The following is an 18,669-nucleotide window of genomic DNA, read 5'->3' on the forward strand; positions in this document are numbered from 1 at the left end:
CCTACAGTCTCAGGTTCGAACCCGGGTACAGGAGGGAAGATTTTCAGCATTAATAGTGGACTGTGTAAAGCATGTTAAAACAATTTTTTTTTTTCCTTTTTTACAACTACGGGTTTTTTGTTAAAATTTTGCATTTTTCTACATAAAACTTTTTAAAAAATGAAAAGTGATCATTAAGATGGAATTCTAGAAATACAGACAAGTATCGTTTGACCAATAATGCAACCATAATAATGTTTAACCCCAATAATGCAAATTTTATTCAAACATGAAAGTTTCAAGGTTCTTATAAAGTTTTTTATGCAACTAGGAAAACTTATTTTGTAGTAGTTCTATACTGAAAACAATTGATTTTTTTTTAAAAATTGTTGTAAAAGTGAAATAAATCATAACCTTATTGTATATCTGCAAAATAAAATTCAAATGTACGTTTAAAATATTACTGTCATTATATTATCTAGTTACGTACATACAGACATTTTAGATAAAATATTTTTGATTGTTGTCAGACGGGCCGTTGACCATTGAGTATTGATTATTAAATTAAACATTGAAGTAGGTTCATAAATGTTTTTTCATTTGAGTTTTGCTATATATATATATATATATATATATATATATATATATATATATATATATATATATATATATATATATAATCTTTGTTTAATTTATATAGTTGCTGCAAAATACATTTGAACTTATTTTAACAGTGATTTTTATCAATGACACGAACACATTATACGAAACAATACTGTAATAAAAAATATGGTCTAAAATAAGCTTTCATTCAGATTTTCCATTCTCATGCACTTGGTTCTTTTCTCAACTCATCAATAGATTTTTATGTTTAACATATATTTCACAGAAATGAAAAAACAAATGTCTCAGGGCATTTTCATAGGGAGTCTTTTGAAATCCAATGTGTTACGAAAACGTTATATCCAGTCAAAGAAAAAAAACGACAACAATCACTCACCAGGTATGGAGGTCTCACTTCTGTGGATGTCCATGATTCGAGATGTAGAAAAAGACAGCCTTCGGCTGGCCCTCGCCAGAAGGCTCTTCTTCGGCACACCTGGGCATGAGAAACGGCATGAGACAGATTGAAAATGAAATTACAAGTAAAGCAGCTTATAGGATGAAATGAAGTTTTCATATCGCTGTTCTCGTCACTGTTCCGAAAGAACAATGACACAACTATTAAAACTTAAAATTTTACAGAAGAAAAAAAAGATTTTTTTTTCCTTTAATGTTAACTGAAAATAATGACAAAGGTATAGGTATGAACAGCCAGGGTTCGGCGACATACATCAGTCGATATATATCATGAATGGATATATATCACGATAATATCCGATATTTATTTTGAAAATACAGTAAAAGACAGTTATAACGCACACCTTGGGACCAGAGCTTTTGCGTTATATGAGTTATGGTGTTATATAGGTCATTTCACAAACGTTGAAACTAATATTCAGAATATATATATTACCACTTCAGAATTAGTTCTATGCAATGAGTATTAAAACACTAATTATACAACTAATCATTCACAAATAAATATGCTTCACAATTAAGAGAAAGTGAATTATCCTGCACTTCTGCCATCTTCATAGTTTGCATAACAGCTGCATTTTCAAGAGCCATCTGATAATTTCTCTTTACTGTGAATATTAATTTTCATTTAAAAGCTCTGAATTAAGCTGGAAAGATGAAAAACTGTTTCAAAATTTAATTTTCCTAACAATTTTTATGTTAGCAAGGCGAAACAAAGGGATTTTTTAAACTTCAAAACCTATTATTTACATCTGAAAAGTTGTGTGGCTTATAGAGAATTGTGTTATATAGGTCGTCGTTATATAAAGGTATTCTACTGTATCACGATATTTTTATATATTTGATATTTATTTTGTGAAGTACCAAGTAAGCAATATAAAAATATGTATCAATCATATGAATGTTATTCATTTATTATTCAAAATAACCAAAACGGTAATGTATATGTTTATGTTATAAATTAATAATTTATTGATATAACATAATATTAATTATTTGTATTTTATATTTATAAAATTATTAGTAAGGTAATGATTTATTTTATATGGTAAGCATTAAAACGAAATTTGGCGAAAGGTGTTGGCTTAAATTAACTTGGATGAAACAGGATGAACACTTAGGAATGGGCGTGGCACTCTTCAGCAAAAATATAAGAAAAGTTGAAAATAAAAGTCTACAAAAAGGTAATAGCACCTAAGCAGTGCAATGGTATAGCAGATAAAATGAGAGAGTGTTACTAAAGCAGATGTAATCAGATTTGAAAAGCTGTACATCTAACGATTGTATAGTCACTCTCATACTCAAGCATTTTCCCTCCACTCCTATTTTTCCATCCCCACGAATACAAAGAAGGTCCTTTCTTCTTTCTAACCAACAATTCTGATGGAAAGGTCACGGCGGAAGAGTATTTGCTAGATCGCTTGCCCGGGAAATGGATGTGGCAAAACAATGAGCGTAAAAGTCTACTGCAAAAAATAAAGTACAAGAAAGGTTGAAAATAATAGTCTACAAAGAGTTATGAAAGTAAAAGTGCCAGGATGGTGTATTAGACAAGAATGAGGTAGTGTTATTGTAGCAGATGCAATCAGATTTTGAAATGCGTAAAAGTTGATGCTTGCACCGTCAGTCTCAAGCCTTTCCCCTCTCCCCCCAAGGAACGAAGTTCCTCTCTTCTTCCTTTAGAAAGAACAGGTGGGTTAGCAAAAATCCCGATGGCAGGATTGCGATCCCTTGACAACACTCAACTGAGAAACGCAGAGCATATTAACTTCTTAGCGGGAGTTGCGGAATTTCTGAAGCATAAAAATTAATAGTGAAAGATTTAAAAAAGTTATTGGTTCCTAAAGGGTGAAATATATCATACATCAACTGATAGATAGCTTTGCCAACTGAAAGTTATTAATGTAGTACATTTCATACTCCAAACAGAACCTAATATTATTTTTAAAACTTGGGACAATCATTAAACACTCAAAAGAATAACATAAATCTTTTTTTTTTTTTTCAATTTAGTGGAGTTTTGACTTTTGGTTAAAAGTTAATTAAGATTTTGATTTTAATCAATTTGATTCAAATTTTTAAACCAACAAAACTTGGACAATGCAGCGAAATCTTTTTTGTTGGTTCTTCGGACAAAAAACCTACATAACATTTCAGATGCAGTGAAATGGTAATGCTGAATAGACATTTAATGTGGAAATAACATTATGGTTGTTAATGTTAAAAAATTAATTCATAGTTAAAATTCAACGTTAATGAATATGATGGCAATAAAAAGTTTTAAAAGTTTGTCAAAATGGGCTATTAATCTGCCTTGAATTGGGTCACAGAAAATAATTAAGCTTTAGTTTTTCGATTAATGGTTTTTGTATGAAAAATAATAATTTTGCAATGTGAGATCACACAGTTTTTTAGCAATAAAAGACCTCAAATTCAGAAAATTCTAAAACATATATTCAAGGGATTCAAAAAGATTTCAAATGCATTTCAATAGTTATGTTGAATAAGCATTTAACCAAACAACAACATTGGGCGGTAATGTTTGAAAAATGAACTCATAGATTGCTTTGAAGGTTTAATGTTCATCAATATGATGACGATAAAGAGTGTAAACACTGTTAATCATAATGTACTGTTGACCTTGTTTGATGTCGGCCATGAAAAAAGTAATTAATAAAATAACGATGGTTTAAAAATTAGTGGGTAATTTTCAAAATAGGGGCATTCCAAGGTATTTTTGACATTTATGTAGAGTCCGTAACGTGACCTTTTTTGCCATAACTTTTTAATTTACTGTTTGATTAGCATATTGTTTTATTTTGATCTTTTCCTACCAACACACTAGCTCAAATTAAAATAATTTGCAAATCAAACGGTAAAGTAAAAAGTTATGGCAAAAAAGGTCACGTTACGGACTCTACATAAATGTCAAAAATACCTTGGAATGCCCCAATAACAAGTGATAACAAAAAAATCAAAGTTTCAGTTGTTTTTTTTATATAAGTCATGGTTTTCATATAAAAAATGATAATTTCAGTGTGACAATCGAGTTTCCAAAGCAATGACTCCAAATTCTAAAATCCATATTCAAGGGAGCCAACTGCACCAGAAGCATTCCCAACTCACCATCGACAATAGTATCCCTTTCGATGATATTAAAAACGCAATATCTGAATGCCTTAACACGCAGTGGCAGCAGACCTGGAGTCTTGAAACGCAAAATAAATTTCATTCTATCCAGCCCTCGGCTAAAGGTTTAAAATCTTTACATTTTACCAGGAGAGAAAAAGTTTTATTAGCTCGACTTTGCATTGGTCATACAAGGTTCACTCATAAATACCTCTTATGTTGCGAACCAGCCCCAACGTGCATTACATGCAATGTTAATCAGACAGTGTTACATATTTTAAGTAACTGCCGAAATTTTAATCAAATACGTTTTAAATATTTTAATAATTTTAACCCCTTTTTGAAGGAGTTGCTTGAGGACCTACCCCATCGCAATTTATACTCCTTCCTCCAGGAGATTGGATTCTCCTTTTTACTTTAGTGTTTGTGTCGTCAAAATGTGATTTTGTTCCTTTCTTGTCATTCAAGGTTTTTGTCAACATAGTGTTTCATACGTTATTTAAATGTTTTTATTGTCTACATGTTTTTTATTACTTATTTTAAACTACCCATGTTTATACCTTTCTCCGGAAAACACGCTTACTTTTATCATATCCTGACTTTATACAGTCAGACCTCTATATATCAAAGTAGCAAATTGTCGGGAAAAAAATTCGATATATTGAAAAGATCTTTTTTTATCCTAAAAATCTCCTAAAACATTAAAATTAAAACTAATTTTCGTGTATGAAACCCAATCTCTAATTTACACGAACATCGAATCAAATGAAATTTAATAATTAATAAAATTACAGAAACTACATTTTGCTCCTTCATACATCTTCATTCTTCGGCACTTCAACTTGATCCGCAACATTAGGGGATTTTTATTTTGACAATGTAATCGAGAGAAAAGTAAAAAACCAATCTTTTTAACTTGAATGATTTTTACTGCATCTATAAAGACTGGGAATGATAATCAACAGACAATAGGGATAACTTGAAACTGATTTTACAATGTTACTGGTTACAACTAAGATTTGAAATAAATTTGAGGGAAATCAAGAATGAAACAACGACCTATCTACACACCCTTACATTCCAGATTCCTAATGAGTTTCGTAGCAACCTTTAGTGGGAACATAATTTTTTCCCCTAACCTTCATTTTTCATGAGACAAACCGTCTAAAGTGGGAAAAAAAAATCTACGAATGTCTCGAAACAAATTCGATATATAGAGATTTTTTCGATCTATAGAAACAATTTTTCTATGCATTGAACATAGAAATTTGCTGGGATTTCGATATATGGAGGTTCGACTGTATTTATCTATATAATTTAGGTATTTTTCTCGCCAATGAGGCAATAATTTTTTATGCATACCATCCCTGGCCAAACTAACCTGTGTTTGGCAACCCGAAAGCAATCTTACAGATCTGTTCAAACTTGTTTACTTGGGTTGTTTGGGTTTCACGCAGGAGAGATACGTGGTGTTGTTTCGTGCAATATACCTTACAGGAATGCTTATTTTGTGTTAGTTTAAATTCAGTAGTTGTGTTTTGAAGTAAAAACATTAGAAAATGCCAGTTTCTTCAAACTTGAAGGTTAATTAAAAGTTAACTCCAACGTGGTGTGTATCTGTAACGTGCCATTGTCATATGATGTATTGTTTTAGACTGAGTGTGAATATTTATACCATATAAAAAGGTAAGTTCTTTATTTTAGAATTCAAAAAAAAACCTCTCACTTCCAAAATTCTTTGTTTTTACAAATCCTTGAGGGGTTCTTGTAGTATACATAACTGTGACCATACTCCGACTGTAATGTATATTAACAGTCGGAGGGATAACTGGCGAGCCAGAGGTCTCATAGTACTTTCGTAATGAGACCGAGGCAGGGTTTCATTACGAAAGTACTATGAGACCGAGGGCTCGTATCCCGGAGAAATGATGAAAAAAAAATTAATGCATTAATTTCGACTTGTAATTAATACAATAATTTATTTCATTGTATTTTAATATGTTTACAAAAAACCCTGTACATTTTTGAAGCATATATTCGTGATGTTTTTTGTTGTGCTTTTATGTTGTTTTTATATATATTGTGTTCTGAAGTGCTTTGATCATGTTTTTTTTATCTGATTTTTTCCTGTTGGCGCTAAAAAAGCATCGCTAAGAACGATGTATGACATATGTCGTCATACATCGTTTTCTTGGCGACGCTTTCTTGGCGCCAACAGGAAAAAGTCGCCAAGGGTGGGGTAATCACATCAGTTCCATAATTTATTCTAAAAAATCATTTGAGGCAGTATAGCCCTCAAGGGCTCTTGCGCCATAAAAAACAAATAAACCAACCGACTCACCATTCTTTTGGTCACCGTTTTCCCTCAACGAAAGACATTCGGCAAGCTCCGAGAGGCCGTTGTCGCTGTTCATCCTCTGCGTGGAGAATGTGTGTGACATGCGGCGACGGAAACGTTTCATTGTGGGCTGACATGTGAGCGTGTCAGACACACATATTGCTTGAGCAAGGATGGAATGGTCGAAAAGGCACTTGAATGGACGAGGGAGCTCTGGGCGAGAAGCTCCACAGTTATTGCTTCCATCAAAACACTCGAACAACATCCACTGAAAAGGAAGGCACCATTTTTTACTTCAAAGGTGATTTTAGTTCAAAGCTACAAAAATGTATCTAGATCTATATAATTTTCAGTTTAAACAGAACATTCGTCCTTCTTCCTTTTCTTTTAATAATGTTACCTTAAAATAAAATTGAATTTGTTATGACATTAATAAAAGTTCAAAGCAAAGTCTTTTGGCTTCGGTTCAAGTTTTTGAGCATTTTGTTTCCACTCTTAGCTTTATAAATCCTATCTAACTGGACTTAAAATAAAATTTCTTGTTGATTTATAATTGTGTTTCCAAATATATATATATATATACATATATATTAGTTTTTAAATCATTATTTTGAAATTTATATCAATTTTTAAATAGTAGGTCGTCAAATGCAATAATATAAATGCTTAATAATTTACATGCCATATTACATTGTAATTTGCTTCATAAAAAAAAAAAAAAAAAAAACCTTAAGGCGGCAAGTAACCTGCACTGTTGTTGTTTTAGTGTGCTAGCCAGGCAGCCATTTGGAGTGTTCTGCTTCACTTTTCGAACTCTACTGTAATTTTTGTTTGAAGTTCGACTTCCACAGCATACACATGCCACAAGGACTCGTTTATAGGATGGGCAACCATTCACAGCACAACAACACATTCACACAAAGAAAGGACAAGGCCAGGAGAGAGAAAGTACATCCATTCCTAAGCCAGGATTCGAACCCAGGACCTCCCCATCGCAATCAGACTGCTCTGACCACTAGGCAAGGTGGTCGACATAAAAACTTTTGACATCCTAGTATGAGATTTAAAAGTTGCAGCTTAATTCGGCTGAAAGATGCGAGTTTCAGATTAAGAGATGCAGCATGTTTAGCTTATTTTATCAATGTTTTTTTTTTCGAATGCAAGATGTTGTTTACAATTTACTCATTAAATATTAATTCCGACTTGAAGTAATCTTTTTCTACAAACTAATGATATAGCAATGGAACAGTGAAGGAGAGGGGGGGAACAAAGGGGTTTGGGGGGTGAAAACAACCCCCAGAGGCATTGGTTTTAACATAAATGCAAATTCTTATACAGTAGTGATGCACATAAAAGAGCTGTTTTGATTTTAAGAAAAAAACTTTCAGAAGGTATTTTTGATAGAAAAAATGGGGATATTTCGATAATTGGGAATTTGGAGCGGCCATGTCATTTTAGGCGTAAATAATTTAATTTTTGTAGTCCTGCTTATTTACAGTAACCCTATGTAAATAGATGTTTCCTGTCTCTTTGTTTAGACTTGTAAAGAAAAATACCTCTTGCACAGGCGCTGGAGCCAAATATTGACGCCAGTGAAGAGAGATCGCCAGATTCCCAATTATAGAAATCTTCCCGAAATCCATTTCAGAAGGTATTTTTGATCAAAAAACCCCCCAAAAAACTCCCTCCAGAAAGTATTTTTGGCAGCGCTTGTGTGATATAGCATTTGTTTTAAACTGATTTATTATGCAATTAGATTTGTTCTTAAATTAATATACTCTTTTCCTTATTTTAAAACACTATTACCATGATAATAACAACGCAATGCAATGTAAATCAGTAACATACCTAGCATGGGTGATACCGGGGCGCTAATTTGCGGTGTCACCCCCCCCCCCCTCCCCCCTACAAATGTAAGGAAAAAGCTTTTAATATTCTACAATAACATGAAACTCATACAATTTTCAGAAACAAGTACATTTGTGTTTCAACGAAATTAGAGACGTACCGAGTACTCGGTAATTACTCGGTACTCGGCATACTCGGCCAATTTGCCGAGTACTCGGTACTCGGCCAAATTCTGATCAGATACTCGGCCAATACCGAGTAGTTGCAAAAAATTGAATATTGTCCAAGACAGATACCAAAATTTATATTAAAAAAAAAGAGCAAGCATTATATTGTGCAATAATTTACAATTAAAGTTTATAAGTCAAATTTAAATTTTGAGAATAATGAAGTTCGTAATGCTTCAATGGTATAAATCTTTCTTTTAATGTCCCCAAAGTTTATTAAACTTGTTTATTAAAAATTATGCAAAAAAAGGCAAGTATAGAAAATATGGAATTTTTATATTAAAAATGGATATTTGCTACAAACAAAAATTAGTTATAAAATACATAAAAATACCTTTGCTTAAAAAATTAAAGGAAATAAAACAATGTTAAAAGCACAGTGTAGGAACACTGCAGATACGTGTTTTGGAAGTTACAAGGAATTCCTTTTTCTATGCACAAAATGGGAGCTCGTGGATTTAAAGGCATCCGACAAAAGTTGGATTTTTTTGTTGAATGTCTTTACCTTCTCTAGCTCACATGTTATGCACTGAAAAAGACATTCCTTGTAAGGGGGGGGGAGAACATGTGTCTGCAGTGTTCTTGCATATTTGTTTTATCTGCTTTAAAAAAATATTTATGTTTGGCAGACTAGAACTATAATTGATTGGTATACAGTGAAACCCCTCCTAACGGACACCCCTCTTATGTGGACAATTTTTAATTCCCTAGTTCCAATGCAAATAACATTATTAAACCCCTGTCCTGCGGACACCTCTCTATTGCGGACAAAAAAAATTGTCCTGTTAGCGTCCGCATTAGAGGGATTTTACTATAATTTGTTTTAATTCCAACTTGATTAATCATACCTTTTATTTATTTATTTTTAATTTTAAAAATCATTTTTTGGTAAAATTTTTGACAAACAAAATTGTTTATATAATGCGTAATTAAATTTCACCAGGAATTTAGTTTTAAAAACTATTATATGGACAAGGAGGTCTATACTACTATTCCAATAAGTTCAAAATTCATCACATGTGTGTCTGTGGTTCTTGTTAAAACATAATTGGTACTTGGTAACTCGGCCGAGTCGTGAAAGGCCGAGTACTCGGTAACTCGGTACTCGGCCGAGTAGTGAAAGGCCGAGTACTCGGTACTCGGCTACTCGGCCAAAGTGCTACTCGGTACGTCTCTAAACGAAATTTTAAGTGGGATCATGGTAAAAGACAAAAAACATTGAAAGGTTTTTATATAATTTGCCCTAAATGCATATGTGCATCGAGAGCGAGCAGGGTTGCCAGACGTCCCAGATTTCAAGGGACAGTCCCGTATTTTGAAAAATTGTCCCAGGGAAATTCCATATGGGACGGCTTAGGTCCCATATTCTAGCTAAAACAACAATATTTTATAACAATATTTTATAATACGAGACAGTATTTTAAGGTAAAAAAATTAAGTAAAACGAAAAATTTGACTAAACTAATTTGCACCTGTTCCTATCAACGTCGATCTGTATACTGAACTTCGTTCTATTGCTTGATTTATTCTTTGAGTTAGAGTTTCTCCAAAAATGTACTCGCAAATAAACATACTGAGAGGAATCTTTCAAAAGCTATTGAAACATGATTGTTTATCACCTCTTAAAAATATACCATAACCAGTAATTGCCTCAACCACAGAAATATTACACCCTCCCCCCCTCCTTTTCGCTCTTAGAAGCCTGTCCCGCATTTGCTGTTCTTAAATTTGGCAACCCTGATCGAGAGCTCAAAAAAGTAAGGGGGAGAGTGAAATTGACGGCCTTTTAATTTTCAAACGCAGGGAAAGATTTCAGCTTTTTGGTAGGTATAAGAGGAAGTCATAGCTAGGTCAACCCTAGTTGTGACAATATGAACCTAGTCCTCCCGAGTATTCACTCCGTGATGTGGGGATTTAAATACCAGTACAGTAAAACACTGTTGCAGAAAAGTGTGAATAACATTTTTTGTGTATTATTTAGATAATGATTAGGATATAATGAAATAATTTTCCAACTTTTTTGACAAAAATAAGGGGAGATGGGGCATGCAGGCCTCCTTCAGAGTTATGTTAAAAAAATATTAAAAGTTAATGAATTGAACATTTTAAAATAAATCGGGGATGATAAGAAATATTTAATGAAACTCATGGTACAAAATTAAACTGCTCAGTTAATATTTTGGTGAGATAAAAAATGAGAAGTGAAAAAGGGGACCGAAGTGCCCCATCGCCTCCTATTTTTGTTAAAAGAGCAATAATTTGGAAAGGTAAACATTTACTGTTTATTCGATACAATGAGCTATTTTCTACCAAAATGGTAATATCAAGTTACTTAGAAAGAGAAGGGATGCACTTTTAACTTTTCGTTCGCAAGGACTTCTTTAATATACCCGAGTAACTCAATTTGATTTCTGCACACCAGCCCGTGCTTTTAAATGAGTTATAAACAGCCAATAAGAAAAGTAAAATACCGCTCCAAAAATTTTGATGAAATTAAATTTAAGCAATAAATGTGAATATTGCCCTTTTGTTTGCAATGTAAACAAAAATAATAGTAAACAGAGAACGTTGTCAAGTTCGTAGCGCAAAATTCTGCTGTCAAAATCGGAGGCTAAAAACACGCGCATCAATGTATTTGCAGACAAACCGAGTTGCTAAAAATATTACAGAACTCGAAAAAATATGTGTACATAATTTTACCGTTATTTACCTAAATTTATTAACGTATAAACGATGGAACCCATGTCGATCACCAACGTGATTCACCTGCAGGCGCTGATCAACATTCCCACAATGCAACATTAAACACACCTGTTAATAAAAAAAAAAGGAGTATCCTTGTTTGTTTACTTCTGAAGTCTTGTTACACGCCCTCTTAAAATTTAAATAAAATATTATTCAAATAAAACGGGTGAAAAAACTTAGCCCTGCAAAAGTTTTACAGCTGTTTTTGTGAAGCAAGTCTCGGGAAATTGCCTCAAATTTTTGTTTCTTTAAAACCTGTAAGCCCAAAAACTGTTGGGAAAAAATTCAAAACAGCTTTTCGAAAAACTTCATTTTCTACGAAATATCAAAACATTTCTCGAAATGGTCACAAAAAACTTCATTTAGACGTGATTCTATTTGTGGGGGCCGTGGTAGCCCGATCGGTAGAGTGTCGGATTCGGGGCCGGAGGGTCCTGGGTTCGAACCTCGATGGTCGTAGAACCACCGTCTTCATTAAAGGGGACTGGGCGACGTTAAATATGCTCGTGGTCTCAATGTCCTCCAAGTGAAACAATACCTCTGGGGGGTGCTAGCACCAGGTAGCTATTAGCTCCTGGACTAGTTCTAAATTCTCATTAACTGTTCGATCCGGTGATGGTGCTGTCATCTATCGGTGTAAACAAAAAAATGGAGGCAAGGCACTTAGTATGCAGTCCTCGACATAAATACAGTTGTAGTCAGTTGTGACTCGGAATCGAAGCGATCAATGCAAAAGTTAAAATAAAACTTCGTAAATGAATCACTTATTAAATGATATAATTTTCTATGATTTGAATATCAAACACTAGAAATTTATCAAAATGATGTTAACAAACTTTTTTTTTTTAATTCCATTTAAAATCAAGAAATGTGGCAACGTATTTGACAGTTTCGCATTCATTTGGCAACAAGTTGCAAGAAATTTGTTTTATTCTTATTATTATTATACTGTCAGATCCATATTTCGAAGATTCAGTGATATTCATGCGGTGGTTTGACGTAAAATTTAAGAGTTGATTGTTATTGAAATGTCGCAAATACAAACCATGAAAAAAACAGTATTGCAACTCCGTCAAGAAGCTAATATCCAAAGAATTCGAGTATCGCAAGCGTGCGATGAGTGAGTGAAGCATCTATTGATTATGCTAATTCTTTTATCTTAATAATTTCGGCTTCTGCAACGCTGATCCTTACGATCTTAGGTTTTCTGAAATAACGATTTCCTTCTCACGCATCGTTTCTTTTTTTCAAATTGAAAGTAAAAAAATAGGATCTAATATTCCGATCTTTCAGATTGATTGCAGCCGCTGCACAAAGATGACTTGAGGGAAAAGTTTAAGTGGTCCAGAGACTTTAAGAGGACTTGCATACACATTTTAATACTTACTTAATAATGTAGTTGTGGAATTATATGTTGATCTCCGAAGTAGATTTTTGCTACAATAAGAAACCCTATGTGCCTCTCAAATATGAGTCTTCTTTCTTTCGCTAGTTTTCTGGGTTTTTTTTGTAAATTTCTTAAATGCTATTTAAATTAACCAATTTCTTTAAATGGTGCAATTGAAATGTAGTTTATTCCTATTTTGTATTTAATTATCAGCATATTGATCTACCAAAATCGTTTCTTCAGTAAAAACAAAATAAGTAGTCATTCATGGAGCTTTTAGCCACGATGTCTCTTTTTAAAATAATTTTGACAGTTTCATTACATTTGTTGGTTTGAAAATGGTGAAAAACTCTTGCAGTATTGTATGGTCAGCAGGCTCTTGCCTGTCATTGAAATGGTAAATGGCAAAACAAAATCTCAGAAAATAAATCTACAGGTTACTCTTTTCATATTTATTAATTTTTTTGTGTTGTTTTGAGCATAAATGGCTTGTACTGGGAATAACTGCCCCCTCACTTTCAGAAGGGGGGCTGTACCCCTCCACTTTTCTAAAAATTAATAAAATGGTAAAGTTTATTGATTTGCTTGTTGAAAAAAAAAATTAACTTAAAAAGTTTGCATTTTATATTTACCTCATGTTCTTAGTTCATGAAAATTAAAATGCAGCTTTGAATTGGAAGAAAGGAGTCTACCAAATGAACATCTGTCCTGATTTCGGAAATTTTCTAGAAAAGCAATTTTCACACCAGCACAGCAATTTTCTAGAAAAGATCATTTAATCAATGATGTTAAAATTAAATTTACAAAATAAAAACGTCAACTTTATGCCTCCTCCCTCCGTACCTCCTTCAGACGCCCTCCCCCCTCCTTTTTTAGTTGCACCAGCTGCTTATGTTTTTTGGCTAAATAAATTAACAACTTTTTTATTTACTTGGTTGATGTACCACTTTTCATTTAATCTCTTCCCCCCCCCCCCCAAAAAAAAAAAGAAAAAACCTGCAGAAGACTGAATTCATACCTTCTTTTTCCAAAGTACTTGTATAAATTAAACTGTTAATGTCATGAACCTTGTTATCTTTTAATGATAAGCTATGATGTTTAAAGCTAATTATTAAGAATTCTACTTGAGGTAGGGGGAGTTGGGGCATGTTTGCCCGCTTTTCTAGTTTTAATTTTTTATTTTATGAAAATATTTTTAAAAATATTTGTTGTAATATATTTTCAATTAAAAAAGAGAAATACTTTGGAATTTATTTTTAAGGTTCTTCTCAATAATAATTTTTTTAACGCCAAGGCTTTGGTTTGATCACTAGGTCCTCCACCCTGATTCCTAGTTTCCGACTATACTGACTCTTCAGCCCTGCATATTTGCTTTTAAACAGACCTGTTGAAAATAGAGCGAAAGTTGCCCCATATCCAGGGTATGTGGGTCAACCTACCCTAAGGTCGACCCACATTTCACTAAGAATCAAGGACAGATCCAGAAATTTTTCAAGGGAGGGGCGATTGATTTTTATTACTTCCATTTTACTATTACACTGATTTTTAACTATTGATCACAAAGGTTTTGGATTTTAATTCTGAAATAGGTCCAGGATAGAGTCCCAAACTTCCTTTTTCCCAACATCAATGAAACTCGTCTAAATTAGCGTTTTTTATTATCATTTTCAAAAAATTTCCATTGGAGAGTCCCTCAAGGGAGGGGCGATAGCCCCTATTGCCCCTCCCTTGTATCTGTCCCTGCTAAGAACATTTTTTTTTCAATATAGAAACATAAAATCTCTAGCAATTGTAAAGTTTAAGGGTCATTTCATTGCATTTTTGACATTTATGTAGAGTCTGTAACGTGACCTTTTTTTGCCATAACTTTTTAATTTACCGTTGGATTGGAAAATTATTTTATTTTAAGCTTTTCCTACCAACACACCAACTTAAATTAATAATAACTTGCAAATCAAACAGTAAATGAAAAAGTTATGGCAAAAAAAGGTCACGTTACGGACTCTCCATAAATGTCAAAAATGCCGTGAAATGACCCTTAAACTGAAACTTAATGCCTATTCAATTTAGTGAAGGAGTTTTAAATGAATATTTAATTTTGAGGGAAAGCCTGTTCATTTCTTGGCAGAAAAAAGACTCTCTTTCATGGTTCCTTATCAAAATTTTATTATGGAAAATAATCATTTTTTCCATTACATAAAATAAGTCTTATTGTGATTTATCAGTAAAAACTTCAAAGAAAGAATGCATACTGTTTGCTAAGAATTTTCTCTGTGACATATTTTTAGCTATTGTAGATTTTTTATTTAACCCAGGAGAACTCGCATTGGGCCTCTCAGACCCGGTCATTACAAAACTACGCTGCCAAAAATCACCCCTTCAACGGAAATGAATGAGGTCCACAGTAGCTGCGTTCGAGGTGACTTACATACTGACCACATGCTTTTCAGGAATGTACATTCCCACTTTTCCCCAGAAAATTCCTGTTCGGGTCTTAGGTCTTAGAGGTTCGGAGTGAGCGCTCACACTTTTCATTTCAGATTGTGAATGTAAAGAAAGAGGTTGTGAAATGCATCACTATTTGAGCTACAAAGATGAAATGAAGAAGTTGCAGCCCTTGTTGGTTGAGGTTTCAACTGATGAGAACTCCCTTAATGAAGATGATGAAGAAGAAGTTGACACAGAACAGTAAAGCGATCATCAGTCATGCTCAGAAGAAGATTTAAATTCATGTATCATAAAACTTTCTTAAACCTTACTTTTTAAAACATATTTTCGAGGCTGTTTATTTATTTATAATTCAGTGTTGAAAACACATTTTTTTTCTATTTTGTAAACTTAATTTACTGAAATAATCGCGGGGGGCCTACGGAGCCCCCCCCCCCCCCCCGCGGGCGTTTGTGTGACGAAAAGTACCGCGAGTTCTCCCGGGTTAAACTTAAGTTGAGTTTAACCCGGGTTATTCTCTAATTGATTGTTTAAATTCTGTTGTTTAAATTCCAGTGTGTTATTCTCTAATTGATTGTTTAAATTCTGTTCTTAGTTTTTAAAAAGAAATTGAAAATTCTGAGAAAATTAGAAAAATTATTTTTAGTCTGAATTCATTTTAATTATAGCATGCATTTTACTCATATTTAAAATTTTACACTAATTAAAATTTAAGCTTTTTTTAAGTTTGTGCTACAAAAGTACAGATTGAATTTGATCAGCAACATAAGTACAGTAATAAAAGTACTATGACTTAACGACAAATTCAGAACAAATTTCGTTGATAATTTGAAAATCATTTGCTTCATTTCAGGGGGATATTTCGATAATTGGGAATCTGGCTCGATTGTCTCATTTTTTGGCGTAAATAATTTTATTTTGGTAACCCTGCTAGTTTAAAGTAACCCTATGTGAATAGATGTTTCTGATCTCTTTGTTTAGATTTGCAAAGAAAAATACCTCTTGTGCAGGCGCTGGAGCCAAAAATTGACACCAATGAAAAAAGATCCCCAGATTCCCAATTATCGAAATGTCCCCCATTTCAGCCTTATATAACTGGAAATGAATATTCCTACTTCAGCCTAAATAAGTGTACAAATAATCAGAATAATGATATAAGCAAAAAAAAAAAGGTTGGTTTTTCTCAAATGAGATAGTATGGTCCGGTCTAACTTGCCACATAAAAGTGACCCAACATCCCATGTTCTTACATTTACAAAATGTTGAGATACTTTTATGTGGGAAACTAAAAATACTGCAAACAATTATTTCACAACATAATTCACTTAATGACAGGAATTAAATTAAAGTCCAAATCGTCATAGTTTTAAAAAGTTGCAGCCTCATAAGAATTGCTCAGCTGTGCTGAACTTCAACTTGCTGACATAAAAACTGTTCAATAACACTGTAGCAAGTGATTTTATGACAGTGGCTGCCGCCTATATGAATCATGTTTAAACAGTTTTGATTCCGTAAAGCGATTGATTCAATAAAGTAGCAAATTCAATAAAGTTGGATTTTTTTCTGTTTTTGACAGTTTGATTCATTAAAGCGGTTGATTCAATTAACCGCCGTCCACTGTATAGGATTTAGAAAACCACGTGGACCAACTATTGATCAAAAAATGAAGTAACAAAATTGAGATTGGTTCAACAGCTCCCCCTAATTTATCAGTAATTAATTCATTTGATTTCTTTTTGCAGTCTGATGAAGTATTGCAACGAGCATCAGAAGACCGACGTCCTGGTGACCGGAATGAGTCCTTCCGACAACCCCTACAGAGACATCAAGGGATGCATCATCATATGGTACTATTTTTCCCACAACAAAAGTCATTTTACAAATTCTGCTCAAATTTCTTAGAATTAAAAAAGGAGCCAATTTGAATACATTTTTTTTAGCCTAGTCAAATTGTGCATAGATTCAGTAATTCTCTATTCTCTGCTTATTTATGGCATTACTGGTAAATGCGACACAGTAAACGATTCTTCCTCCCCTCCTCCAAAATGATTTTTTTTTCTACATACTGGAAGACGGACAAAAAAAGAACTTGATATTAAATCAATATGCACTAATTTTGATTCTTGATTTTATAATTCTCAATGATACTTTTTTGTATAATGCATAGCTACAAACATAGTATTCCACTAATAGCAATGATAGCAAAGATGTTATTTTAACATTTTAATTATGGTTATAATTTGACACACAAATGTCAACATTTCATTTTTACTTTCTTCTGTATCTAATATATAGAAGAAAGTATTGGATTCGTGCAAATTTTCGAATTTCAAATTTTGACGGATTTGAACGTTTTGCGGTGTGCCTAGTCCATTTCGACTTTTTTTGGAAAATGTGTCTGTCTGTGTGTGTGTGTGTGTATGTGTCTGTGTGTCACGTATGTGTGTGACCAGTTTTTTGTGGCCGCTCTACAGCAAAAACTACCGCATGAAATCGAACGAAATTTGGTACACATATGTGCCCCTATGTGAACTTGTGCCCATTGGTTTTTGCCGCGAATTCCTCCAAGGGGGTGGAGCAATGGGACGTTTTTTGAGTTAGGCGTGCTTGCTATTCCTCGGGAAGTAACTGGCGGAATCAAACAAAATTTCGTCCATATGTTGCCATTAACAGGAACAGGTGCTGATTCAATTTTGGTGTCAATAACTCAAAGGGGGGGTTGAGCTATAGAACGTTTTTTATCGTCAATTGTGACTGCCGTATCTCAAGAAATAATGAACGGAATGAAAGAAAAATTTATCGGCAAATAGCGCTTAGTGGGTATAAGAGCTGATTTAATTTTGGCGTCAACAGCTAAACAGGGGGTAGCGCAATCGCCCGTTCTTTTTTTCCATTGTGAGTGCCCTATCTCAAGAAGTAATGCTACGTTCTGGTTGAAATTTGGAATATATGTGAATCCATATGTAAACAGGCTTTGGTTCAATTTTAACGCCAATCGCTCCAAGAGGTGTTGATTTTTTTTTTTTTTTTTTTGCGAATAAAAATAGCTTTATTAATGCAACAATAAGAAAGATAAATCGTAATAGATTGTCGTCTGCGTATTTCTCGTGATTTTAATTGTAATGAAATGACCGGAAATATTATCTCAATGATTTAAAATTTTTAACTGTTGCCATCTTATCTTTGTTCACAAATAAAATATTTGTAATTAATTCAAGCAAGGCTTTTAAAATAACTTTCAATTTTCGCTCTTTGCTTTGCTTTTTTATCAATAATTCAAACATTGGGATGGTCGTCAAGTTTTAGCATGTGTAATTTTGTTTTTGTTGGGAATATTGCTTCCTCGTCAAGCATGGGGAGGGATCATAAAAAAAAAAGAAAAATATAGAAGAAAGTTTCGTGATGGCCACAACGTACTAGTTAACACATATCACCCACACTTTTTGTGTTTGCACTGCTCATTACAAAATAATAGTATCAAAAGAAAC

General features: G+C 33.3%; 1 protein-coding gene across 1 annotated transcript in view; it reads right to left on the bottom strand.

Annotated features, from left to right (window-relative positions):
* LOC129217795 (cyclin-dependent kinase 5 homolog) overlaps window positions 1-11,377 on the bottom strand; it is a 151,906-nt gene extending 140,529 nt beyond the window's left edge. The window contains exons 1-3 of the mRNA XM_054852135.1: window positions 11,312-11,377; window positions 6,530-6,794; window positions 1,005-1,078 (exon numbers count right to left, since the gene is read on the bottom strand). Coding sequence (XP_054708110.1) covers window positions 1,005-1,078; window positions 6,530-6,791 — 336 coding nt within the window. The 5' untranslated portion in view covers window positions 6,792-6,794; window positions 11,312-11,377. The remainder of the gene's footprint in view (window positions 1-1,004; window positions 1,079-6,529; window positions 6,795-11,311) is intronic.
* Window positions 11,378-18,669: the final 7,292 nt, after the last annotated feature.

The sequence above is a fragment of the Uloborus diversus genome, chromosome 2 (assembly GCF_026930045.1).
Source record: "Uloborus diversus isolate 005 chromosome 2, Udiv.v.3.1, whole genome shotgun sequence".
NCBI lineage: Eukaryota > Metazoa > Arthropoda > Arachnida > Araneae > Uloboridae > Uloborus > Uloborus diversus.